The following is a 27,070-nucleotide window of genomic DNA, read 5'->3' on the forward strand; positions in this document are numbered from 1 at the left end:
CTGTGCTCTGATGTCCAAACTTGTGGAACATGAGTAGTTGCATAATTATGCATTTCTGTTTAGTGTTTAGACCCATGATGTACTGTTATTCCGTTACTGGGTGTAAATCCACTTCACTTACTGTAGTTGAATAACAAAAATATATTTTTTAACTCAAGGAGTCATGTCATAGCTGACCCCATTCTTTCTGCAGACATCTTTGAATCTTAATTCGGAGTAGGGCTGGGCGGTATACAGTATTTTACCATATACTGGTATTTATGCACGGACCGGTTTGAGTTTTTACTTTACCTTCTATAACGGTATTTGACTGTTTGGTTTGTTAAATGTGATACGCCGTGTGTAACTTTCCACACAGATCTAGTCCCGCCTGCTGTCACTCAAGGATTGCATTTGTTGTTGCTTGACCACGAGACACTTTCGTTCAGTCTTCATGGTCAATGCAGCACATGCAACAATGTTGATAACAACAATGTTGTTTCCACTTTGATCTTAACATAAATCCACAAGCGTTCTATAATCACAATATTAGTTTGTGTTTCTCACATCTGCAAACAGCTAGTTTGTATTTTCTTAGCAAGTTACACCAAATCGTGTTGGTTCCTACCCGGTCACAATAACTTGTCCATGGCATTTTCATTTGTTGTCATGTTAAACAACACTGTATTCAAAGTGCCCACTATATTTATAATTTAACTATATAATTATAATAAACATTCTATTTCCATGATTCCAAAGTTCACTCAAGTGTTTTGATCTAAATCGCAATATTTGGTTAAAATAAGGCCTAGTATTTTTGCCCATATCATGGCAGTGTGGAAATGATCTCAAATGAGTGCACGAAATGCAGAAATTGATGGAAATGCAGGAAATTATTTTAGGTTGAAGTTGAATTGAACAGCATAAAACAATCCGAATGGAGAAAGACCCATTTGAAATCATTTAGAATATATGTATTGACACCCTAGGGTCACGCACTACTCATAAAGCAAATGTAGAACTTTTATTAATCAAAAGCATAAAATACCGTCAACAGTTTGAAAAATACCATGATATGATATTTTGGACATATCGCCCTGCCCTAATTCGGAGCAGATATTTAAAGAGTTTTGGGGAAATGTGGTTTTACTGTAATTTTGTTACCAAAGTTTGCATCTGCACAGTTCTTCCACTAAATTCGTTTTTGTAAATGTGTCTGTGGAAATTGTTTAAAGTAGTCCTTGTGCATAGAGTTGTATGGTTTGTTGAACTTTGAAATCAATCTTTTTTTGTTTGGCATACATTTTAAAGTGGAAAAAAACGGAGTCAAATCGTAATTCCGTTATCGTGGACTTTTGGCCTCCTATCTGACATTCAACTTTGGTGCTCTCCGCTCTGTCTACAATCTACATTGTTCTCTTGCATTATGTTAATAGTCTACCTACCACATATTTATTGAAATAGGCTATGGCAAATAGAAATAGGCCATATGGTATGTCGTCTGGCTCTGCGATGCCCTAACGTGCTAGCTTTACTGCACGGTATCAGTCAAGATCTAATAAGCTAAACTATCATCTGTCACATCACAATGTCGTCACCATCGACAATGACTATCAAGCATCGTTGATTTACGATTCTGTTGTAATATTGCCCAACCCTATTGGACAGTGCAATAAGTGATTTCAGACAGCGATACAAGTGGTCCTGAGAGCTGGAGAGAATCTGGTGACAAACTGGTGTCTTTTTGCTGGTGCTATGGGAGAATAGTTTTGTCAGCACTGTTTGCTGGTGGTGGGGGGGAATTGTGTATGCACAGACAGTTGAGGCTGGTGCGAGCAGTGTTTTCCATAAGCGCTGGCTGTCGATAAGACTCATTGTCAGCCAGCCACTTTTTCCACTTCATAAAATAACAAGGCAACAGTAAACATGTTGTGCCCCACAAATTATGAAGCCCGTCCCCCTTGGGCCATTTAGTGGAATTTTTTTAAATGCAGGATCTTTTTGGCAAGACTCATCGTTTACCGAAGTGTTGGCAAAATCGAGCCAGTGTTGTCTTAGACATTGTGTGGGTTAGCTACACTCATCCCTGAGTATGTGTGCCAAATGTAATCACCCTGAATGAACCTTTCTGGGATATGTGTGACTGTACCGTCCCACCTTGCCAACAGCCAGTGATATTACAGGGCGCCAAATTCAAAACAACAGAAATCTCATAATTAAAATTTCTCAAACATACAAGTATTTTACACCATTTTAGAGATAAACTTGTTGTAAATCCAGCCACAGTGTCTGATTTCAAAAAAGGCTTTATGATGAAAGCACACCAAACGATTATGTTAGGTCAGTACCTAGTCACAGGAAAACACAGCCATTTTTCCAGCCAAAGAGAGGAGTCACAAAAAGCATAAATAGAGATAAAATTAATTACTAACCTTTGATGATCTTCATCAGATGACACTCATAGAACTTCATGTTACACAATACATCTATGTTTTGTTCGATAAAGCTCATATTTATATCCAAAAATCTCAGTTTACATCGGCGCGTTACATTCAGTAATGTTTTGCTTCCAAAACATCCGGTGATTTTGCAGAGCCACATCAATTTACAGAAATACTCATCATAAATGTTGATGAAAATACTTAAAAAATTGCTTTGCCGAAAAAGCACACCATGCAATAATCTGAGTACAGTGCTCAGACAACAAAACAAGCCATACAGATATCCGCCATGTTGTGGAGTCAACAGAAGTAAGAAATAGCATTATAAATATTCACTTACCTTTTGATGATCTTCATCAGAATGCACTCCCAGGAATCCCAGTTCCACATTACATTTTGATTTGTTCGATAAAGTCCATGATTTATGTCCAAATACCTCCTTTTTGTTAGCGCGTTTAGTACACAATCCAAACTCACGAGGCGCGGGCAAGTCCAGGCGAAAGTTCAGACGAAAAGTCTTATTACAGTTTGTAGAAACATGTCAAACGAAGTATAGAATAAATCTTTAGGATGTTTTTATCATAAATCTTCAATAATGTTTCAACCGGAGAATTCCTTTGTCTGTAGAAATGCAATGGAACGCAGGTCGCTCTCACGTGAGAGTGCGTGATCAGCTCGTGGCACTCTGCCAGACTCCTGACTCAAATCAGCTCTCATTCCCCCCTCCTTCACAGTAGAAGCCTCAAACAAGGTTCTAAAGACTGTTGACATCTAGTGGAAGCCTTAGGAAGTGCAACATGACCCCATAGACACTGTATATTCGATAGGCAATGACTTGAAAAACTACAAACCTCAGATTTCCCACTTCCTGGTTGGATTTTTTCTCAGGTTTTTGCCTGCCATATGAGTTTTATGTTATACTCACAGAAATCATTCAAACAGTTTTAGAAACATCAGAGTGTTTTCTATCCAAATATACTAATAATATGCATATATTAGCAACTGGGCCTGAGTAGCAGGCAGTTTACTCTGGGCACCTTATTCATCCAAGCTACTCAATACTGCCCCCCAGTCCCAAAGAAGTTAAACAGATCAAGAGATATAAACATGTACCATTATATCGCCACCGTGTGGACGATATGATTGTTCTTGCATATGTTGGGTCTTGACAGTGTTTGCAACTTGTGTACCAATGGTCGGTTACAATACACATGTCCTTGACTGATTTATGTGCTAGACCACGTGAATGTTTATTGGTCAATAGAAGCCATGTTGTTTTAGAAAATATTGCGTTGACAGAGTGCGAGACCTTTGGCCATAGATGCCACATAAGTTTCATGCAGATCGGTCATTCAGTGCCAGAAGTGTAGCTTTTTAAGTGTTTTTCATAAAATTCAAAATTATGGGTCCCAGATGCACATTTGTTCCTTGTGAGGACCTACGGTGCATTCGGAAAGTATTCAGACCCCTTGATCCTTTCCACATTTTGTTACGTTACAGCCTTATTCTAAAATGGATTACAAACATTTTTCCATCATCAATCTACGCACAATACCCCATAATAGCAAAGCAAAAACACGTTTTCAGCAATTTTAGCAAATGTAATTTAAAAAAAACAACGGAAATATCACATTTACATAATTATTCAGACCCTTTACTCAGTACTTTGTTGAAGCACATTTGGCAGTGATTAAACCCTTGAGTCTTATTGGGTATGACGCTATGAGCTTGGCACACCTGTATTTGGGGAGTTTCTCCCATTCTTCTCTGCAGATCCTCTCAAGCTCTGTCAGGTTGGATGGGGAGCATCGCTGCACAGCTATTTTCAGGTCTCTCCAAGATGTTCGATTGGGTTCAAGTCTTGGCTCTGGCTGGACCATTCAAGGACATTCAGAGACTTGTCCCAAAGCCACTCCCGTGTTGTCTTGGCTGTGTGCTTAGGGTTGTTTTCCTGGGGGGGGGGGGGGGGGGGGGGGGGGGTGCTCTCCCTGCAGTCTGTTCCTCAAATCTTTTTTGACCTGAAATAACAGAAAGAATAAGAAGAGAAAGGGGGGGACAAAGAGGATCTACTTTCACATTTAAATATTATTGTTTCCTCATGGCTTGTTTTTTTCTCTGACATGCACTGTCAACTGTGGGACCGGTGTGTGCCTTCCCAAATCACGTTCAATCAATTGAATTTACCACAGTTGGACTCCAACTCCAGTTGGAGTTCAATGATGATCAATGGAACCAGGATGCATCTGAGCTCAAGTTTGAGTCTCATAGCTAAGAGTCTGAATATCAAATCAAATCAATTTTATTTATATAGCCCTTCGTACATCAGCTGATATCTCAAAGTGCTGTACAGAAACCTAGCCTAAAACCCCAAACAGCAAGCAATGCAGGTGTAGAAGCACAGTGGCTAGAAAAAACTCCCTAGAAAGGCCAAAACCTAGGAAGAAACCTAGAGAGGAACCAGGCTATGTGGGATGGCCAGTCCTCTTCTGGCTGTGCCGGGTGGAGATTATAACAGAACATGGCCAAGATGTTCAAATGTTCATAAATGGCCAGCATGGTCGAATAATAATAAGGCAGAACAGTTGAAACTGGAGCAGCAGCACGGTCAGGTGGACTGGGGACAGCAAGGAGTCATCATGTCAGGTATTCCTGGGGCATGGTCCTAGGGCTCAGGTCCTCCGAGAGAGAGAAGGAAAGAGAGAATTAGAGAGAGCATATGTGGGATGGCCAGTCCTCTTCTGGCTGTGCCGGGTGGAGATTATAACAGAACATGGCCAAGATGTTCAAATGTTCATAAATGACCAGCATGGTCGAATAATAATAAGGCAGAACAGTTTAAACTGGAGCAGCAGCACGGTCAGGTGGACTGGGGACAGCAAGGAGTCATCATGTCAGGTATTCCTGGGGCATGGTCCTAGGGCTCAGGTCCTCCGAGAGAGAGAAAGAAAGAGAGAATTAGAGAGAGCATAGGTGGGATGGCCAGTCCTCTTCTGGCTGTGCCGGGTGGAGATTATAACAGAACATGGCCAAGATGTTCAAATGTTCATAAATGACCAGCATGGTCGAATAATAATAAGGCAGAACAGTTGAAACTGGAGCAGCAGCACGGCCAGGTGGACTGGGGACAGCAAGGAGTCTTCATGTCAGGTAGTCCTGGGGCATGGTCCTAGGGCTCAGGTCCTCCGAGAGAGAGAAAGAAAGAGAGAAGGAGAGAATTAGAGAACGCACACTTAGATTCACACAGGACACTGAATAGGACAGGAGAAGTACTCCAGATATAGCAAACTGACCCTAGCCCCCCGACACATAAACTACTGCAGCATAAATACTGGAGGCTGAGACAGGAGGGGTCAGGAGACACTGTGGCCCCATCCGAGGACACCCCCGGACAGGGCCAAACAGGAAGGATATAACCCCACCCACTTTGCCAAAGCACAGCCCCCACACCACTAGAGGGATATCTTCAACCACCAACTTACCATCCTGAGACAAGGCTGAGTATAGCCCACAAAGACCTCCGCCACGGCACAACCCAGGGGGGGGGGGGCAACCCAGACAGGATGACCACATCAGTGAATCAACCCACTCAGGTGACGCACCCCCTCCAGTGACGGCATGAGAGAGCCCCAGTAAGCCAGTGACTCAGCCCCTGTAATAGGGTTAGAGGCAGAGAATCCCAGTGGAAAGAGGGGAACCGGCCAGGCAGAGACAGCAAGGGCGGTTCGTTGCTCCAGAGCCATTCCGTTCACCTTCCCACTCCTGGGCCAGACTACACTCAATCATATGACCCACTGAAGAGATCAGTCTTCAGTAGAGACTTAAAGGTTGAGACCGAGTTTGCGTCTCTGACATGGGTAGGCAGACCGTTCCATAAAAATGGAGCTCTATAGGAGAAAGCCCTGCCTCCAGCTGTTTGATTAGAAATTCTAGGGACAATTAGGAGGCCTGCGTCTTGTGACCGTAGCGTACGTGTAGGTATGTACGGCAGGACCAAATCAGAGAGATAGGTAGGAGCAAGCCCATGTTGTGCTTTGTAGGTTAGCAGTAAAACCTTGAAATCAGCCCTTGCTTTGACAGGAAGCCAATGTAGAGAGGCTAGCACTGGAGTAATATGATCAATTTTTTTGGTTCTAGTCAGGATTCTAGCAGCCGTATTTAGCACTAACTGAAGTTTATTTAGTGCTTTATCCGGGTAGCCGGAAAGAAGAGCATTGCAGTAGTCTAACCTAGAAGTGACAAAAGCATGGATTAATTTTTCTGCATCATTTTTGGACAGAAAGTTTCTGATTTTTGCAATGTTATGTAGATGGAAAAAGCTGTCCTTGAAATGGTCTTGATATGTTCTTCAAAAGAGAGATCAGGGTCCAGAGTAACGCCGAGGTCCTTCACAGTTTTATTTGAGACGACTGTACAACCATTAAGATTAATTGTCAGATTCAACAGAAGATCTCTTTGTTTCTTGGGACCTAGAACAAGCATCTCTGTTTTGTCCGAGTTTAAAAGAAGAAAGTTTGCAGCCATCCACTTCCTTATGTCTGAAACACATGCTTCTAGCAAGGGCAATTTTGGGGCTTCACCATGTTTCATTGAAATGTACAGCTGTGTGTCATCCGCATAGCAGTGAAAGTTAATATTATGTTTTCGAATAACATCCCCAAGAGGTAAAATATATATATAGTGAAAACAATAGTGGTCCTAAAACGGAACCTTGAGGAACACCGACATTTACAGTTGATTTGTCAGAGGACAAACCATTCACAGAGACAAACTGATATCTTTCCGACAGAAAATATCTAAACCAGGCCAGAACTTGTCCGTGTAGACCAATTTGGGTTTCCAATCTCTCCAAAAGAATGTGGTGATCGATGGTATCAAAAGCAGCACTAAGGTCTAGGAGCATGAGGACAGATGCAGAGCCTCGGTCCGATGCCATTAAAATGTAATTTACCACCTTCACAAGTGCTTTCTCAGTGCTATGATGGGGTCTAAAACCAGACTGAAGCATTTCGTATACATTGTTTGTCTTCTGGAAGGCAGTGAGTTGTTGCGCAACAGCCTTTTCTAAAATTTTTGAGAGGAATGGAAGATTCGATATAGGCCGATAGTTTTTTATATTTTCTGGGTCAAGGTTTGGCTTTTTCAAGAGGGGCTTTATTACTGCCACTTTTAGTGAGTTTGGTACACATCCGGTGGATATGTACCAAACGGGGTGAGTGGAGTGACCTTTCAAAGTTTGCATTTTTCAAAGTTTGCATTTTGTTATAGTGTTATAGCGCCACATCTGGCCAATCGCTGTAATTTTGTAAATGCTAGATCTCTATAGCAAGACTCAACATTCACCCAAGTTTCACTAATGGAAATACGCTATTTCTGTTTTTTATTTTTTTATTTATACATTTACATTATGGGGTGTTGTGTGTAGATTTATGAGAATTTTTAAATCCATTTTAGAATAAAAATGTGGAAAAGTGGAAGGGGTCTGAATACTTTCTGAATGCATTGTATGTACCGAATTTCATGGCTTTAGGTCAAACGGGGTGAGTGGAGTGACCTTTCAAAGTTTGCATTTTGTTATAGTGTTATAGCGCCACATCTGGCCAATCGCTGTAATTTTGTAAATGCTAGATCTCTATGGCAAGACTCAACATTCACCCAAGTTTCACTAAAATCGGGCCAGTGCTATCAGATATTTCACATGCATCTAATGCCCTGTACACATCGTGATGCATTTCATGATGCAATACATTATTTTCACAGAGTCTTGCCCAGCTACTGAACGGACAAGTGTTTATTTATTTTTATTTCACCTTTATTTAAGCAGGTCGGCCAGTTGAGAACCAGTTTTCATTTACAACTGCGACCTGGTCAAGATAAAGCAAAGCAGTGCGACAAAAAACAACACAGAGGGATAAGCAAACGTACAGTCAATAACACAATAGAAAAATATATGTACAGTGTGTGCAAATGTAGTAAGATTAGGGAGGTAAGGCCATAGTGGCGAAGACGCTTTTTCAGTTCTGCCCACAATTTTTCTATGGGATTGAGGTCAGGGCTTTGTGATGGTCACTCCAATACCTTGACTTTGTTGTCCTTAAGCCATTTTGCCACAACTTTGGAAGTATGCTTGGGGTCATTGTCCATTTGGAAGACACATTTGCGACCCTGCTTGAACTTGAACTGATGTCTTGTGATGTTGCTTCAATATATCTACATCATTTTCCTCCTCATGACACCATCTATTTTGTGAAGTGCACCAGTCCCTCCTGCAGCAAAGCACCCCCACAACATGATGCTGCCACTCACTCCCGTGCTTCACGGTTGGGATGGTGTTCTTCAGCTTGCAAGCCTCCCCTTTTTCCTCCAAACATAACGATGGTCATTATGGCCAAACTGTTATATTTTTTGTTTCTCCAAAAAGTATGATCTTTGTCCCCATGTGCAGTTTGCAAACTGTAGTCTGGCTTTTTTTGGAGCAGTGGCTTCTTCCTTGCTGAGAGGCCTTTCAGGTTCTGTCGATATATGACTCGTTCTACTGTGGATATAGATATAGAGACTTTTGTACCGGTTTCCTCCAGCATCTTCACAAGGTCCTTTGCTGTTGTTCTGGGATTGATTTACACTTTTCGCACCAAAGAACGTTCATCTCTAGGAGACTGAACGCGTCTCCTTCCTGAGCGGTATAACGGCTGCGTGGTCCCATGGTGTTTATACTTTCGTACTATGGTTTGTACAGATGAATGTGGTACCTTCAGGCGTTTGGAAATTCCTCCCAAGGATGAACCAGACTTGTGGAGGTCAACAAATCTTGGCTGATTTCTTTTGATTTTCCCATGATGTCAAGCAGAGGCACTGAGTTTGAAGGTAGGCCTTGAAATACATCCACAGGTACACCTCCAATTGACTAAAATTATGTCAATTAGCCTATCAGAAGCTTCTAATGTCATGACATCATTTTCTGGAATTTTCCAAGTTGTGTAAAGGCACAGTCAACTTAGTGTATGTAAACTTCTGACCACTGCAATTGTGATACAGTGAAATAATATGTTTCTAAACAATTGTTGGAAAAATTACTTGTGTCATGCACAAGGTAGATGTCCTAACCGACTTGCCAAAACTATAGTTTGTTAACAACAAATTTGTGGAGTGGTTGAAAAACGTGTTTTATTGACTCCAACTTGCTGGAGCTTGTGCTAATGGTGGGTGTTGCCATGGTGACCAGTGAGCTGAGATATGACAAGGCTTTACCTAGCAAAGACTTATAGATGATCTGGAGCCCCTGGGTTTGGCGACAAATATGTAGCGAGGGCCAGCCAATGAGAGCATACAGGTTGCAGTGGTGGGTAGTATATGGGGCTTTGGTGACAAAACGGATGGCACTGTGATAGACTACATCCATTTTGCTGAGTAGAGTGTTGGAGGCTATTTTGTAAATGACATCGCTGAAGTCAAGGATCGGTTGGATGGTCAGTTTTACGAGGCTATGTTTGGCAGCATGAGTGAAGGTGGCTTTGTTGCGAAATAGGAAGCCGATTCTAGATTTAAATTTGGATTGGAGATGCTTAATGTGACTCTGGAAGGAGCTTGTGCTAAGTCTACAGTCTAACCAGACACCTAGGTATTTGTAGTTGTCCACATATTCTAAGTCAGAGCTGTCCAAATTAGGGATGCTAGTTGGGCGGGCGGGTACGGGCAGCAATCGGTTGAAGGGCATGCATTTAGTTTTACTAGCATTTAAGAGCACTTGGAGGCCATGGAAGGATTGTTTTATGGCATTGAAGCTCATTTGGAGGTTTGTTAACACAGTGTCCAAGGAAGGGCCAGATGTATACATAATGGTGTTTTCTGCATAGATGTGGATCAGAGAATCACCAGCTGCAAGAGTGATATCATTGATGTATACAGAGAAAAGAGTCGGCCCGAGAGTCGGCCTGAGAATTGAACCCCTATAGAGACTGCCAGGGGTCTGGACAACAGGCCCTCCGATTTGACACACTGATCTCTATCGGAGAAGTAGTTGGCGAGACAGTCATTTGAGAAGCCAAGGCTTTTGAGTCTGCTGATAAGAATGTAATGATTGACAGAGTCAAAAGCCTTGTCCTGGTCAATGAAAATGGTTGCACAGTACTGTCTTTTATCAATGGAGGTTATAATAGCGTTTAGGACCTTGAGCGTGGCTGAGGTGCACCCGTGACCAGCTCAGAAACTAGATTGGATATAGGTCTACAACAGTTTGGGTCTAGAGTGTCTCCCCCTTTTGAAGAGGGGGATGACCGCGGCAGCTTTCTAATCTTTAGGGATCTCAGACGATACAAAGAGAGGTTGAACAGGCTAGTATTAGGGGTTGCAACAATTTTGGCAGATCATTTTAGAGAGTGTCCAGATTGTCCAGCCCAGCTGATTTGTAGGGATGCAGGTTTTGCAGCTCTTTCAGAACATCAGCTATCTGGATTTGGGTGAAGGAGAAGTGGGGGGAAGGGGCTTGGGCGTGTTGCTGCGGGGAGTGCAGAGCTGTTGGTAGGGGTTAGAGGTCAACCAATTAATTAGGACCGATTTCAAGTTTTCATAACAATCGGTAATCAGCATTTTTGGATGCCGATTATGGCTAATTACATTGCAATCCATGAGGAGACTGCTTGGCAGGCTTGACCACCTGTTACCCGAGTGCAGCAAGGAGCCAAGGTAGGTGCTTGATAGCATTAAACTTATAAAAAACAATCCATCTTAACATAATGACTCGTTTACTACACATGGTTGATGGTATTACTAGTTTAACTAGCTTGTCCTGCATTGCATATAGTCAATGCGGTGCCTGTTAATTTATCATTGAATCACAGCCTACTTCGCCAAACGGGTGATGCATTAACAAAAGCGCATTCTTGTCAGGGGAAATGCAGCAGTTTTGGCCATCTGGCTCGTTGCGAACTGTGTGACGACCATTTCTTCCTAACAAAGACCGTAATTAATTTGCCAGAATTCTACATAATTATGATATAACATTGAAGGTTATATGAAATACAAATGGTATAGAGAGAAATAGTCCTATAATTCCTATAGTAACTACAACCTAAAACTTCTTAACTGGGAATATTGAAGAATCATGTTAAAAGCAACCATCAGCTTTCATATGTTCTCATGTTCTGAGCAAGGAACTTAAACATGACCTTTTTTTACATGGCAATTATTGCGTTTTTACTTTCTTCTCCATCTGCATTTTTTAAACCAAAGTGAACATGTTTCATTATTTGAGACTAAATGTATTTTATTTATCAGTTATATTAAGTTAAAATAAAAGTGTTCATTCAGTATTGTTGTAATTGTCATTATTACAAATATATATATAAAAATCGTCTGATTAATTGGTATTGTCTTTTTTTTGTCCTCCAATAATCGGTTTCGGCGTTGAAAAATCATAATCGGTCGACCTCTAGTAGGGATAGCCAGGTGGAAAGCATGGCCAGCCATAGAAAAATGCTTATTGAAATGATCAATTATTGTGGATTTATCGGGGGTGACAGTGTTTCCTAGCCACAGTGCAGTGGGCAGCTGGGAGGAGGTGCTCTTATTCTCCATGGACTTTACGGTGTCCCAAAACTTTTTGGAATTGATGCTCCAGGATGCTATTTTCTGTTTGAAAAAGCTATCCTTAGCTTTCCTAACTGACTGTGTATATTGGCTCCCGACTTCCCTGAAAAGTTGCATATCGCGAGGGCTATTCAATGCTAATGTAGTATGCCACAGGATGTTTTTGTGCTGGTCAAGGGCAGTCAAGTCTGGAGTGAACCAAGGGCTATATCTGTTCTTAGTTCTACATTTTTTGAATGGGGCATGCTTATTTAAGATGGTGAGGAAAGCACTTTTAAAGAACAACCAGGCATCCTTTACTGACGGGATGAGGTCAGTATCCTTCCAGGATAGGTGTAGTGTTTGTAACGCAAGATGGAGGAGACCCTGTCTCACGTCAGATCACATTTTTGGGGGGAGATTGCGAAATATGACCTTTTCATTCAAGACAGGATAAATATATTGTTTCCGGTGATAATAAAACAGAGTGGATTTTGTTTTTGCCACAATACATTAAGTTGAAAGAGTAGACTACTAGTTTTTCTGACTAGATTACTTATCTACAGCCTTCCCTCAAAGTCCCTCTCACAGTGATTGATTGACAGATCTGAAACCATATCGACTCTGTGACTCACAAACATCCTGCTCCTCCCCTGACAATCCCACCCACAGTGATTGATTGACAGGCCAAATCGTTAAAGGGATAATTCACCCAAATTACCCAGCTTGGAATTCCCTGGCTGGCTACTTTTTCGATTTGGATGGCTACTCCATGTACTTAATGGAAAAACACTGTGCCGGTAGGGATCCACTCTGTACTGTACTGTGCTGAGATTGGGATACAGAGCCAGACTGAATCCTCTGAAGGTGTTAAAGCTTCTTGGAACCTCATCATGTCTGAGATGGTTTGTCATCCACAGTCATGCATATTAGTTTTATAACCTCTGTTCCCGAGCTTCTGTTGCATTCGTCATCATCGGGATAATTTAAATAGCTTATCACTGTCTCTCTCATGATCTGTTTTTTTTAACGGTTATTTTTATGTATTTGTGATTTTTGTTTAAGGACCTTGATTAGGCAAGCTAAGTGTGTTATGATGATGACAGACTTGGTGCCTCTCCTTTGTCATCTCTTCTGTCTGAATGACCCAGGCCATTTGCATCTTCTCTATAGTGAAATGTCTCACAAACTATTGCCTGACGCTGTGCTGCTGATGCTGTGTAGTTGTACTCAACAATGAATCAAGTAATATGTTAATTGTACTTCCTTGTACACTGGAAACTGTTATATTACTATAACCTCCTGCATTCTGCTGAGCTCTTAAAGGGATACTTCCCCAGAGTCGGATGAACTCGTGGAGACCATTTTTATGTCTCTGCCTCCCGTACGAAGGAAGTTAGAGGTTGTTTCGTGAGCCAATGCTTACTAGCATTAGCATAATGCTAGTTAGCAAACCACTCAGATAAACCACTAATTTAGTGAGGATCAGAAAGGATCTCATGCAGTGTCGCTGCTGGAATAACCTGTTAGTCGGGATGTAATGTATTTAGACACAGTTGGAGTCGGAAGTTTAGATACACTTAGGTTGGAGTCATTAAAACTAGTTTTTTTTTAACCATTCCACACATTTCTTATTAACAAACTATAGTTTTGGCAAGTAGGTTAGGACATTTACTTTGTGCATGACACAAGCAATTTTTCCAACAATTGTTTACAGACAGATTATTTCACTTATAATTCACTGTATCACAATTCCAGTGGGTCAGAAGTTTACATACACTAAGTTGGCTGTGCCTTTAATCGAGAATCTGTGGAAAGAACTGAAAACTGCTGTTCACAAATGCTCTCCATCCAACCTCACTGAGCTCGAGCTGTTTTGCAAGGAGGAATGGGAAAAAATGTCAGTCTCTCGATGTGCAAAACTGATAGAGACATACCCCAAGCGACTTACAGCTGTAATCGCAGCAAAAGGTGGCGCTACAAAGTATTAACTTAAGGGGGCTGAATAATTTTGCACGCCCAATTTTTCAGTTTTTGATTTGTTAAAAAAGTTTGAAATATCCAATAAATGTCGTTCCACTTCATGATTGTGTCCCACTTGTTGTTGATTCTTCACAAAAAATACAGTTTTAAATCTTTATGTTTCAAGCCTGAAATGTGGCAAAAGGTCGCAAAGTTCAAGGGGGCCGAATACTTTCGCAAGGCACTGTACATTTTGTGTGAAGAATCTGTGTCTGTGTCCCTCTGTTACCGTGGAATTGCTCCTCAGTATTGGTGCTGTGCACTGGTCTTCTCTACTCCTCTTTAACCACATCTCTTATTTTCATCTGATAGATATAATGCAGCAGCCAATGATGCCGCAGTACAAGATGTCCCAGAATTCCATGCATGGGAGTCCGGCGTCGACAAACTACCAGCAAACCACTATCTCACACAGCCCTTCTAGGTATGACAATAAATTGCTTGTTCAATTTTCTGTAATGTTACAGTGAGTCCTCTGCTAGTTCATTCAATACTTCTCTCAGATTCCCTTGGAATTGACATGTTCTTCTCCTCCTCTTTCTCTACAGTCGCTTTGCCCCCCCACAGATGGGGTCGGATGCCAGGTTCACGCCCCAGCAAAACAGCCCTGTGCCCAGCCCCTATGCCCCCCAAAGCCCTGCTGCTTACATGCAGCAGTACCCTCACCCACCTAGCTACTCTCAGCACCAACAGATCCAGCAAGGTGGGGCTGCACTTCTGCTTTTGTTTTGGAGCATAATGCATGATGGGGAACCTACCAACTAATTCTCAAATAACCATACTGTAACTAACTATTATGCATGTCATTATGTTGATTTTTTGCTGAAGACCCTGTATAATTTGTACATATGGACAGAAGTGCTCCATGCATTATAAACCAACACAGTTTAACCTGGTGTGTTGTGTTGGTGTTCTGTGGGTGATGAGCTTCATTCTTCCCCTCTCCTTTCACTTGCACCCTCATATTCAGGAAGCCCCCAGAGGCCTGTGCAGCCCTGCCTAGAGGTGCAGACCCAGCCGCAGGCCTCCCCCCACCAGAACCCCTCCACCCCAACCTTAGGTATGGGAAAACCCTGGGGACATCATATCAAACATCCACAGTCGGGCCCCATCACCTCCAAGCTGTGACCCATCGGCTTGTGTCTCTGTGACGCATTATTTGCATCACAAAATATCTATGCTCTGTCTATCCAATTGCAAACTGTATTTATAACAATAGAGGATGGAGTGTTGGTTAGCAGTGTACACTTGCTCGCTGCAAGATTCCTGTAGATAGGCATCATTTTTCAGGTCTCCGTTCTTTGGTGTTATATTTCTTGTTTATCTGCATTCATTCTACCTGTTGAATAAGATGATTAACAGGTAAACCAGTGTTTAGTATGGGTTTTGCGTAGCTGCAAGGTAATTGAATGAAGGTTGATTGATTGTATCTGGGATTTATCTTGGTGTTTGTTCAGTTGCCAGCCCCATGGTTCCTGGCGGCATGCGGAACATCCACGACAACAAGGTCTCCGGGCAAATTTCAAGCAACTCAGCCAATCACAATGCCAGACATGGCTCCAACGAAGACTACATGAACATAGTCCACAGATTAGGGAATGAGGTAAACATGAGAAATGATTCATACCAAGATGAAACTGCCGAGCAAAGATACCATTTTGACATTAAATACAATTTCCTCTCTTGGATCCTCATTGCTGGTACACTGCCTGAATGTATTTGTTGTGTGGAGTTGTATCCACCCTTGCTGCTTTAGTTATATACAGTACCAGTCAAAAGTTTGGACTTATCTACTTATTCAAGGGTTTTTCTTTATTTGTACTATTTTCAACATTGTAGAATAATAGTGAAGACATCAAAACTATGAAATAACACATATGGAATCATGTTGTAGCCAAAAAAGTGTTAAACAAATCAAAATATATTTTATATTTGAGATTCTTCAAAGTAGCCACCCTTTGCCTTGATGACAGCTTTGCAAACTCTTGGCATTCTCTCAACCAGCTTCATAAGGAATGCTTTTCCAGTAGTCTTGAAGGAGTTCCCACATATGCTGAGCACTTGTTGGCTGCTTTTCCTTCACTCTGTGGTCCAACCCAAACCATCTCAATTGGGTTGAGGCCGGTTGATTGTGGAGGCCAGGTCATCTGATGCAGCACTCCATCACGCTCCTTCTTGGTCAAATAGCCCTTAAACAGCCATGCTTCACAGTGGGAACCACCCAAAAATCTTGAATTTGGACTCATCAGACCAAAGGACAGATTTCCACCGGTCTCATGTCCATTGCTCGTGTTTCTTGGCCCAAGCAAGTCTCTTGTTATTGGTGTCCTTTAGTAGTGTTTTTTTTTTCTTTCAGCAATTCCATGAAGGCCTGATTCACGCAATCCCCTCTGAAAAGTTGATGTTGATGTGTCTGTTACTTGAAATCTGTGAAGCATTTCACAATTTGAGGTGCAGTTAACTAATGAACTTGTCCTCTGCAGCAGAGGTAACTCTGGGTCTTCCATTCCTGTGGCGGTCCTCATGCGAGACAGTTTCATCGTAGCGCCGGATGGTTTTTGCAACGGCACTTGAAGAAACTTTCAAAGTTCTTGAAATGTTCTGCATTGACTGATCTTCATGTCTTAAAGTAATGATGGACTGTCATTTCTCTATGCTTATTTGAGCTGTTCTTTCCATAATATGGACTTTGATCTTTTGCCAAATAGGGCTATCTTCTGTATACCACCCCTACCTTGTCACAACGCAACTGATTGGCTCAAACGCATTAAGAAGGAAAGAAATTCCACAAATTAACAAGGCACACCTGTTTATTGAAATGCATTTCAGGTGACTACCTCATGAAGCTGGTTGAGATAATGGCAGGAATGTGCAACGCTGTCAAGGCGAAGGGTGGCTACTAAAGAATTTCAAATATAACATATATTTTGATTTGTTTAAAACTTTTTTGGTTACTACTTGATTCCACGTGTTATTTCATAGTTTTGATGTCTTCACCATTATTCTACGATGTTGAACATATTCAAAATAAAGAAAAGCTCTTGAATGAGTAGGTGTGTCCAAACATTTGACTGGTAATGAATATCTGATTCATATTTTTCCAAGGAGAGTGATCCTTCCATGAGAAATGCCTCCTTCCCACTCCGTTCGCCCCAGTCTGTTTGTTCCCCTGCTGGCAGCGAAGGGACCCCAAAAGGTATACCAACCGAGACCGCTAATACGCATAATCATACTGTGCTCTGGAAATCATGAGTCAATCTACATATTATATGTCAAGTGTTCATGCCTGAATCGATCAGTGTTCATATTTGTAAAAAATCACACACAATTTATTTGTATTTATTTTTTTGGTTTCAGCAGGATTAAGACCTAGCCTCATCCTTCACTCCCCAAACCCTTACGCTTCCCCCCGTGACAGCGCTCCCGACCTCCTCCTGGACTCTCCTGACTGCAAGAAGAAGCAGAAGAAGCTAACTAAAGAGGAGAAGGAGCAGTTGGATAAAGCTGCTATGTACGATATTGTCAGCTCTCCCTCTAAAGACTCTACCAAGCTGACCCTCAAACTGTCCCGGGTGAAGTCCACTGAGATGGACCCGTCCGGAGAGCTCCTACCTGGGGCAGAGGACCAGGACACTGACCTGGCCTACAACAGCCTGCAGTTCTCCCGGACGCAGCAGGACCTTGCCCACAGGTTAGCCCCGGGCCAGGGGGAGCAGTCAGGCTACCAGCAGGTCCCTGTGCTCCAGAACACTAAGCAGGCTGGAGGGGTGATCAGTGGAGCTGTTTACGACGATGCTGAGATGGACGCGCTCGCTGAGATCGAGAGGATAGAACGGGAGACGCTCATAGAAAGGGAGCGTTGCTCCAAAGAGGTTCAGGATAAAGGTGAGTTTACATTCAATGTTGCACTTAAAAATCTATCCTACATTTTTTTTTTTAGTGTGCTGAGAAATAGGAGAAATAACTTGCTGATAAAAATAAGTAATATGTCAGGATCTTTTCTGAGCAATGGTTTCCTCACTGCAGACAAGCCACTGAAGAAGCGGAAGCAGGACTCGTATCCCCAAGAGCCTGGAGCTGGAGGTACAGCGGGGGCAACCCAACCTGGCGTGGGAGGGGGAAATGCTGGCAGCAAGCTGGCACCCCAGGAGGCTAGTGCTGCCAGTAATGGTGCGAGCCGGCCTGCCCTAATGGTCAGCATCGACCTGCAGCAAGCAGGTAGAGCTGACGGGCAGCCAGAGGTAAACATAGGCACCCACACCCCTGCCCTGAGGAGCTGGCCTGAGGAACGCCTGTGTCCTGGGGACGGCCCCGACTCCACTGGAGTCCTGCGGCTAAACTCCAAGACAGAAGGAGACACACTACAGACTGCAGACGTCCGGCCAGAGGTCATCAAGCAGCGTGCCGACACCCCCAAGAAGATGGGCCCCGACGTCCGACCGGAGACCCCCAAACACAAGCACGAAAACAGACGAGACTCGTCCAAACATCGACACGATGGCAAACCTGACAATAGCAAGGCCCGCCCTGACGCCAGGATGCCTGACAAGACACGACAACGGCACGAGGGTCGCTCAGACTCTGGTCACAGGGAGGACAGGTCCCGGGACAGTGACCCATCCCGCATCCGCAGGCCAGAGACCCCCAGCAAGTCCAGCAGGGGGGAACATGACTCCAAACATGGACGGGACAGAGACAGGGAGCGGGGGGATAAGGACAGGGAGAGGAAACACAGGACAGAGGCAGGGGATCCACGGGACCGACGATCTCCAGAGCAGCGCTCCAGGCCAGAGAGCCCGCGGGTTAAGCAGGAAGGGCGAGGGGGGGTGGACCACAGTGGGCGCCAGAGGACTGACCGGCCAGGCCCCAACCTCAAATCCCCCAATAAAGAGGAGAGGAGGAGCGGGGAGGAGAGGAGGAGTGGGGACGGCAGCAGGAACCGACAGGACTCTAAGCAACAACCTGCTGAAAACAAGCAGGAGTTCCCTGCTTACCTGCTGGGGGGCGTAAAGTCTGGAGGCTTTAAGAACTTTGTGATTCCCAAAGTGAAGCGGGATAAGGACGGGCATGTGTTGGCAGCTGAGATGAGGAAGCCTGGTCTGGGTTCAGTAGTGGAGGGCTGGAAGGAGCCCCGGGTCAAGCTGGAGCGACTGGGGCTGGTAGAGAAGATGAAGACAGCAGCCAAACCGGTTGTGGTGCTGCAGAAACTCAGCATCGACGAGGTGCAGAAAATCATCAGGGAGAGGAAAGATAGAAGCGCACGCAGCTCCAAGTCCTCCAAGAGCAGACCCTCTCATTGGATCTCTGAGAAAGGTAAGAGGAGACATTCTGATGTCTGCATGACAGACTGGGTCAGCTTGTTGTTTGGGTGAACTTAAGGTTTAGCTATGGTAACCTGTGTTGACATGTTATTACTAATTACTTAGCACATTGATCCACTAGCAGCACAGAACAACGTTCTGTATTTTACTCTCCTTGAATGGTTTCCTATTTATTGCGGGGTTTATTTGAAATGGTTATGAGGCCTTGCTAATGATACTGAATACAAGACACTATCTGTTTTAGTTGTGGCACAAATGTGTCATTGTTTGTGTAATTAGCCCTTTTGTACAAGGGTTAATAGATGACTGGGTGACCTCGCTTTGTGAGGTCTTGATGAATCAGTGTTGAAAGAACTGCCTCCTCATCTGATTGCTGAGATAGAGTCCACCATGCCACTGTGTGAGAGGGTGAAGATGAACAAACGCAAGCGCAGCACCATCAAGGAGAAGCCCAAGTACGCTGAGGTCAACTCCGATGATGACGATGACGACGACGACTCTGTGACGGAGTGTAAGTACCAAACATATTGCTTTTTTTTTTTTTGCACAGTCATATCCAAAACGGTGTTCATTCCAATCACAGTAGTTGGGGGCGGGCTAATGGTTGATAACAAACCCCTGGTGTTTATGATCAAAGCTTCATCCTTTAACTTGTTTCTCCTTCTCTCTCTTCCTGCAGCTACGCGGAAGCGTCACAAGAAGGAGCGGGAAAAGACATGGGAGCCTGATGAGAGGAGAGGCTCAGGGCGCAGGGGGTCCGGCAGCCGCCACCGTGAACGCAGCCCAGAGGATTCATACGATGAGTCCCCACCGCCCAGCATGAGTGACCGTAAGTCTGGCACTGTCTTTGACTGACCATCCATCATGTGCATCGATGGTTATCTTTTCCTCCCTCTCTCTCTCTCTCTCTCTCTCTCTCTCTCTCTCTCTCGCTCTCATATATACATATATACAGTGCATTTGGAAAGTATTCAGACCCCTTGACTTTTTCCACATTTTGTTATGTTACAGCCTTATTCTGAAATTGATTAAATAGTTTTTTCCCCGCTTCAATCTAGACACAATACCCCATAATGACAAAGCAAAAAAAGGTTCAGACATTCTTGCAAATTTATATAATATATATATTTTTTAACTGAAATTCACATTTCCGTAAGTAATCAGACCCTTTACTCAGTACTTTGTTGAAACACCTTTGGCAGAGATTACAGCTTCGAGTTTGGTACACTTCTATTTTGGGAGTTTTTCCGATTCTTCTCTGCAGATCCTCTCAAGCTTTGTCAGGTTGGCTGTGTGCATAGGGTCGATGTCCCGTTGGAAGGTGAACCTTCGCCCCCAGTCTGATGTCCTGAGTGCTCTGGAGCAGGTTCATCAAGGATCCTTCTGTACTTTGCTCCGTTCATCTTTCCCTCAATCCTGACTAGTCTCCCTGACCCTGCCGCTGAGAAACATCCCCACAGCCGGAATGCTGCCACCACCATGTTTCACCGTAGGAATGGTGCCAGGTTTTCTCTCGCTTGGCTTTCAGGCCAAAAAGTTCAATGTTAGTTTCATCAGACCAGAGAATCTTGTTTCTCATGGTCTGAGAGTCCTTTAGGTGCCTTTTGGCAAACTCCAAGCGGGCTGTGCCTTTTACTGAGGAGTGGCTTCCGTATTGCCACTACCATAAAGGCCTGATTGGTGGAGTGCTGCAGAGATGGTTGTCCTTCTGGAAGGTCTCCCACCTCCACAGAGGGAAGTCATGAGCTCTGGCAGAGTGATCATCGGGTTCTTGGTCCCCTCCCTGACCAAGGCCCTTCTCCCCCGATTGCTCAGTTTGGCCTGGCGGCCAGCTCTAATAAGAGTCTTGATGGTTCCAAACTTCTTCCATTTAAGAATGACGGAGGCCACTGTGTTCTTGGGGACCTTCAATGCTGCAGAAATGTTTTGGTCCCTTTCCCCAGATTTGTGTCTTGACACAATCCTGTCTTGGAGCTCTACAGACAATTCATTGGTTCTTGCTCTGACATGCACTGTCAACTGTGGGATCTTATATAAGCAGGTGTGTGCCTTTTTCAAATCATGTCCAATCAATTGAATTTATCGCAGGTGGATTCCAATCAAGTTTTAAAAACAGTGAAAAAATGATGCACCTGAGTTCAATTTCGAGTTTCATAGCAAAGGGTCTGAATACTTATGTAAATAATGTATTTCTGTTTTTTGATTAAAAATACATTTTCCCCCAAAATATCAAAATAATAGCTTTATCGTTATGGGGTATTGTGTGTAGATTGGTAAGGAAAATATTTAATTTCATCAATTTTAGAATGAGGCTGTAATGTAGCAATGCATACATACAGTGCCTTAAATTAAGAAAGTATTCAAATGTAATTGTTTTACAGCCTGAATTTAAAATGGATTGAATTGAGATTGTGTGTCACTGGCCTATACATAATACCCCATCATGTCAAAGTAGGATTCTGTTTTAAGAATATTTTACAAATTCATAAAAAATGGAAAGCTGAAATGTCTTGACTCAATTATGTATTCAACCCCTTTGTTATTGATGGAATGCCTAAATAAGTTCAGGAGTAAAAATGTTGCTTAACACATCACAATAAGTTGCATAGGATATAATGGTGTTTAAGATGATTTGAACGGCTACCTCATCTCTGTACCCCACACATATACACAATTATCTGTAAGGTCCCTGTACAGAATAAAAATATTCCAAAACATGCATCCTGTTTGAAAGAAGGCACAAAAGTAAAGCTGCAAAATCTGGAAAATAAATTACATTTATGTCCTGAAAACAAAGCGTTATGTTTGTGGCAAATCCAACACAACATCACTGAGTATCACTCTTCATATTTTCAAGCATGGTGGTGGCTGCATTATGTTATGGATATGCTTGTCATCACCAAGGACTAGGGAGTTTTTATTTTTGTGATAAAAAGAAACGACATAGAGCACAGGAAAAATCCTAGAGGAAAACCTGGTTAGGTCAGCTTTCCAACAGACACTGGGAGACAAATGTACCTTTCAGCAGGACAATAACCTAAAACACAAGGCCAAATATTCAATGGTTGCTTAGCACGACAACATTGAATGTTCCTGAGTGGCCTAGTTACTGTTTTGACTTAAATTGGTTTGAAAATCTATGACAAGATTGAAAATAGCTGTCTAGCAATTATCAACAGCCAACTTGACAGAGCTGGAAGAATTTTTAAGAGAATAATGTGCAAATCTTGTACAATCCAGGTGTGCAATGCTCTTAGACACTTACCCAGAAAGACTCACTGCTGTAATCACTGCCAAATGTGCTTCTAACATGCATTGACTCAGGTGTGTGAATACCTATGTAAATGAAATATTTCTGTATTTCATTTTTTCTCTACATTTGCAAAAAGGTATTTGGTTAGAAAGCAATTATATTTAATATGTTTTGAGTTCAGGCTGTAACACAGCAAAATTTGGAATAACTCAAAGGGTATGAATACTTTCCGAAGGCACTAAATAGAGCATACACCAGAATGGTATACCTGTGCATTAGATACAGGGTAAAATGCTGAGGATGAGTCGTAGTAATATTTCACTAGATAAGTGTTGCTGTCCAATGTCATTGTCCTAACATGTATCAATCCTGTCCAGTTGCCAGAAAGATGAAGAAGAAGGAAAAACAGAAGAAAAGAAAGGCATATGAGCCCAAGCTGACAGCAGAAGGTAATTTCACTCTAAATTCAGTAATGTCTTTGTTGTATGTCTTTGGTCTCATAAGCGCAGGTTATTCACTTTCTCTGTGTTGTATACTCAACAGAACTGATGGACTCCTCTACGTTCAAGAGGTTCTCAGCCAGTGTGGACAACATTCTGGAGAGCTTGGAGGACATTGACTTCAATGCCATGGGTATGCATTATTCATTATCTACTTTACATATTTATTTACTTTAAGTTTTCTTCAGAGGTTTGAATGACATTTTTACCAAGAATGGGAAAGATAACATTGTGATTGTTGGATTTCTTTTCCAATGTAATTTGATATCAGCCATAGTAATGCTCAGTTATAAATGACCGTGACAGAACTGCCAACTGTAACTCCACAACTCTCGTCAACAGATGACGATGAGATCCCACAGGAGCTTCTGCTGGGGAAACACCAGCTGAGTGAACTGGCCAGTGAATCTGCTAAGATCAAGGCCATGGGCATCACCTTCAGGGTAAGAAAGGGGAACACTGGATGCAGGTTGATGTCAATCTTTTTGGCATTCTGTTATATTTTTCTCATCTGTCTCCATAGCTTTCATCTGGTAAGTTGGTGAAGGTCCTGAACATCCTGGAGAAAAACATACAGGACGGGTCCAAACTCTCCACACTGATGAACCATGTAAGTTGTCCCCACATATGGTTTCTCAGACCCAGATTTAGTCTTCTGGCCTAAGAAGCATGTTCCATAGAGAGGTTCCACTTGTCTGAATGTCTTCTCTCTCTGTCCAACAGGACGCAGACGCAGAAGACGAGGAGCGACTGTGGCGTGACCTCATCATGGAGCGCGTGACAAAGTCAGCTGACGCCTGTCTGACTGCCCTCAACATCATGACGTCGGCCCGCATGCCCAAGGCGGTGTACATCGAGGACGTGATTGAGAGGGTGCTGCAGTACACCAAGTTTCACCTGCAAAACACCCTCTACCCTCAGTATGACCCTGTCTACAGAGTGGACCCTCACGGAGGTCAGCACCCTAACCCCACCTTACTATCAAAAGCATTTGGAACAAACCCATATAACATAATGTGGTGAGAACTGGCTACGTAAATGTCCAGTCACAGTCTTCATACACTCTGTTAAACTTTGAGTTTGACTGTGGTTTGTTCAAGACCAGAGCACCCAGAACATTTGAAAGACAGTTCATGTGAAGTATATACACGGTGTGTACATACAAGACCGTGTGGTCCACTCGGAACTACCTGGGCCAGTGTTATGCCTATCCCTGCCATGACTGACTGAGGAAAGGGTCTCTGCTCTGCATTTTTTATGAACTTGTATTCATTGTCTCTCTTCTCCTCCCCTCTCTCACCCAGGTGGCTTGCTGAGCTCCAGGGCTAAGAGAGCTAAAAGCTCCACACACAAGCAGAGGGTGATCATCATGCTCTACAACAAGGTGTGTGACATCGTCAGCAACATCTCTGAGCTCCTGGAGATACAGCTGTTGACTGACACCACCATCCTGCAGGTGAGACTCCGCTCCTAGTGCTTTCCCTGGGGGGGGTCATGATTTCTGACCTCTGCTTGCTTACCATCTCTCTCTCCTTCCCTCAGGTCTCCTCCATGGGCATCACTCCATTCTTTGTGGAGAGTGTCAGTGAGCTACAGCTGTGTGCCATCAAACTAGTGACTGCGGTAAGAATCCAAACCAGTGTTTCCACGGAGTTCTGCCGATGTTCTAGAATATATTCCCTTTTATTGTGCTTCCATTACATACATCCCCTGTATAGCAGTGCCAGGGTTGCTCTTGATGTGGTGCCTCAAACCTGGGTTCCCATGGAGTTCTGGATTTGTTCTAGAATACACTATATTCCCTTTCATTGTGTACAGTTGTGGCCAAAAGTTTTGAGAATGACACAAATATTAATTTTCACCAAGTCTGCTGCCTCAGTTTGTATGATGTCAATTTGCATAAACTCCAGAATGTTATGAAGAGTGATCAGATGAATTGCAATTAATTGCAAAGTCCCTCTTTGCCATGCAAATTAACTGAATCCCCAAAAAACATTTCCACTGCATTTCAGCCCTGCCACAAAAAGACCAGCTGACATCATGTCAGTGATTCTCTCGTTAACACAGGTGTGAGTGTTGACGAGGACAAGTCTGGAGATTACTCTGTCATGCTAATTGAGTTCGAATAACAGACTGGAAGCTCCAAAAGGAGGGTGGTGCTTGGAATCATTGTTCTTCCTCTGTCAATCATGGTTACCTGCAAGGAAACACGTGCCGTCATCATTGCTTTGCATAAAAAGGGCTTCACAGGCAAGGATATTAATGCTAGTAAGATTGCACCTAAATCAACCATTTATCAGATCATCAAGAACTTCAAGGAGAGTGGTTCAATTGTTGTGAAGAAGGCTTCAGAGCGCCCAAGAAAGTCCAGCAAGCACCAGGACCATCTCCTAAAGTTGAGTCAGCTTCGGGATCAGGGCACCACCAGTGCAGAGCTTGCTCAGGAATGGCTGCAGGCACGTGTGAGTGCATCTGGCGAAGACTTTTGGAGGATGGCCTGGTGTCAAGAAGGGCAGCAAAGAAGCCACTTCTCTCCAGGAAAAACATCAGGGACAGACTGATATTCTGCAAAAGGTACAGTGATTGGACTGCTGAGGACTGGGGTAAAGTCAGTTTCTCTGATGAATTCCCTTTCCGATTGTTTGGGGCATCCGGAAAAAAGCTTGTCCGGAGAAGACAAGGTGAGCGCTAGCATCAGTCCTGTGTCATGCCAACAGTAAAGCATCTTGAGACCATTCATGTGTGGGGTTGCTTCTCAGCCAAGGGAGTGGGCTCACTCACAATTTTGCCTAAGAACACAGCCATGAATAAAGAATGGCACCAACACATCCTCCGAGAGCAACTTCTCCCAACCATCCAGGTACAGTTTGGTGACGAACAATGCCTTTTTAAGCATGACTGAGCACCTTGCCATAAGGCAAAAGTGATAGCTAAGTGGCTCGGGGAACAAAACCTCTATATTTTGGGTCCATGGCCAGGAAACTCCCCAGACCTTAATCCCATTGAGAACTTGTGGTCAATCCTCAAGAGGCGGGTGGACACCCAAAACCCCACAAATTCTGACAAACTCCAAGCATTAATTATACAAGAATGGGCTGCCCAGAAGTTAATTGACAGCATGCCAGGGAGGATTTCAGAGGTCTTGGAAAAGAAGGGTCAACACTGCAAATATTGACTCTTTGCATCAACTCCATGTAATTGTCAATAAAAGCCTTTGACACTTGCTTGTAATTATACTTGTAATGATTGTAATTACACTTCAGTATTCCATAGTAACATCTGACAAAAATATCTGAAGACACTGAAGCAGCAAACTTTGTGGAAATTAATATTTGTGTCATTCTCAAAACTTTTGGCCACGACTGGATGTATTATGTATTGCAGTGTCAGGGTAACTCTAATGATGAGCCTTTCCTCCGCCCCCCCCTCAGGTGTTCTCTCGCTATGAAAAACACAGGCAGCTCATCCTGGAAGAGATCTTCACCTCTCTGGCCAGACTACCCACCAGCAAACGCAGCCTCAGGAACTTCAGGTAACTGCACCGACAGAGAACATGTGCCATGAGAGACCACACAAATCAGGAGTTCTCAAGGAGAATTTCAGAAATGCTAACACTGAACCCAAACCGGCTGCGCGCGTGCGCCAACGTGCGTTATCGTGCATACATTTATTTTGCCCCCCCCCCCCACACCAAATGCGATCACGACACGCAGGTTAAAATATCAAAACAAACTCTGAACCAATTACATTAATTTGGGGACAGGTCGAAAATCATTAAACATGTATGGCAATTTAGGTAGATAGCTTGCACTTGCTAGCTAACGTTAATTTGTCCTATTTAGCTAGCTTGCTGTTGCTAGCTAATTTGTCCTGGGATATAAACATTGAAATTGTATTTTACCTGAAATGCATAAGGACCTCTACTCGGACAATGAATCCACACATAAAACAGCCAACCGAATCGTTTCTAGTCATCTCTCCTCCTTCCAGGCT

The 27,070-nt window shown here is 43.2% G+C and overlaps 1 protein-coding gene across 6 annotated transcripts in view; it reads left to right on the forward strand.

Moving 5' to 3' along the window:
* The window catches only part of LOC110537148 (nipped-B-like protein B), a 65,497-nt gene that overhangs the window by 21,773 nt on the left and 16,654 nt on the right, over window positions 1-27,070 (forward strand). For 3 of the 6 annotated variants that reach the window (XM_036937139.1, XM_021622959.2, XM_036937143.1), the window contains exons 5-21: window positions 14,316-14,427; window positions 14,552-14,706; window positions 14,974-15,063; window positions 15,461-15,606; window positions 17,109-17,199; window positions 17,361-17,888; window positions 18,030-19,316; window positions 19,707-19,835; window positions 20,004-20,153; window positions 22,955-23,026; window positions 23,121-23,210; window positions 23,420-23,520; window positions 23,601-23,687; window positions 23,801-24,032; window positions 24,382-24,533; window positions 24,620-24,700; window positions 26,509-26,609. In XM_036937139.1, coding sequence (XP_036793034.1) covers window positions 14,316-14,427; window positions 14,552-14,706; window positions 14,974-15,063; window positions 15,461-15,606; window positions 17,109-17,199; window positions 17,361-17,888; window positions 18,030-19,316; window positions 19,707-19,835; window positions 20,004-20,153; window positions 22,955-23,026; window positions 23,121-23,210; window positions 23,420-23,520; window positions 23,601-23,687; window positions 23,801-24,032; window positions 24,382-24,533; window positions 24,620-24,700; window positions 26,509-26,609 — 3,604 coding nt within the window. The remainder of the gene's footprint in view (window positions 1-14,315; window positions 14,428-14,551; window positions 14,707-14,973; window positions 15,064-15,460; window positions 15,607-17,108; window positions 17,200-17,360; window positions 17,889-18,029; window positions 19,317-19,706; window positions 19,836-20,003; window positions 20,154-22,954; window positions 23,027-23,120; window positions 23,211-23,419; window positions 23,521-23,600; window positions 23,688-23,800; window positions 24,033-24,381; window positions 24,534-24,619; window positions 24,701-26,508; window positions 26,610-27,070) is intronic. The other 3 variants (XM_036937140.1, XM_036937141.1, XM_036937142.1) reach the window with 3 other exon arrangements.

Source organism: Oncorhynchus mykiss, chromosome 12 (assembly GCF_013265735.2).
Source record: "Oncorhynchus mykiss isolate Arlee chromosome 12, USDA_OmykA_1.1, whole genome shotgun sequence".
NCBI lineage: Eukaryota > Metazoa > Chordata > Actinopteri > Salmoniformes > Salmonidae > Oncorhynchus > Oncorhynchus mykiss.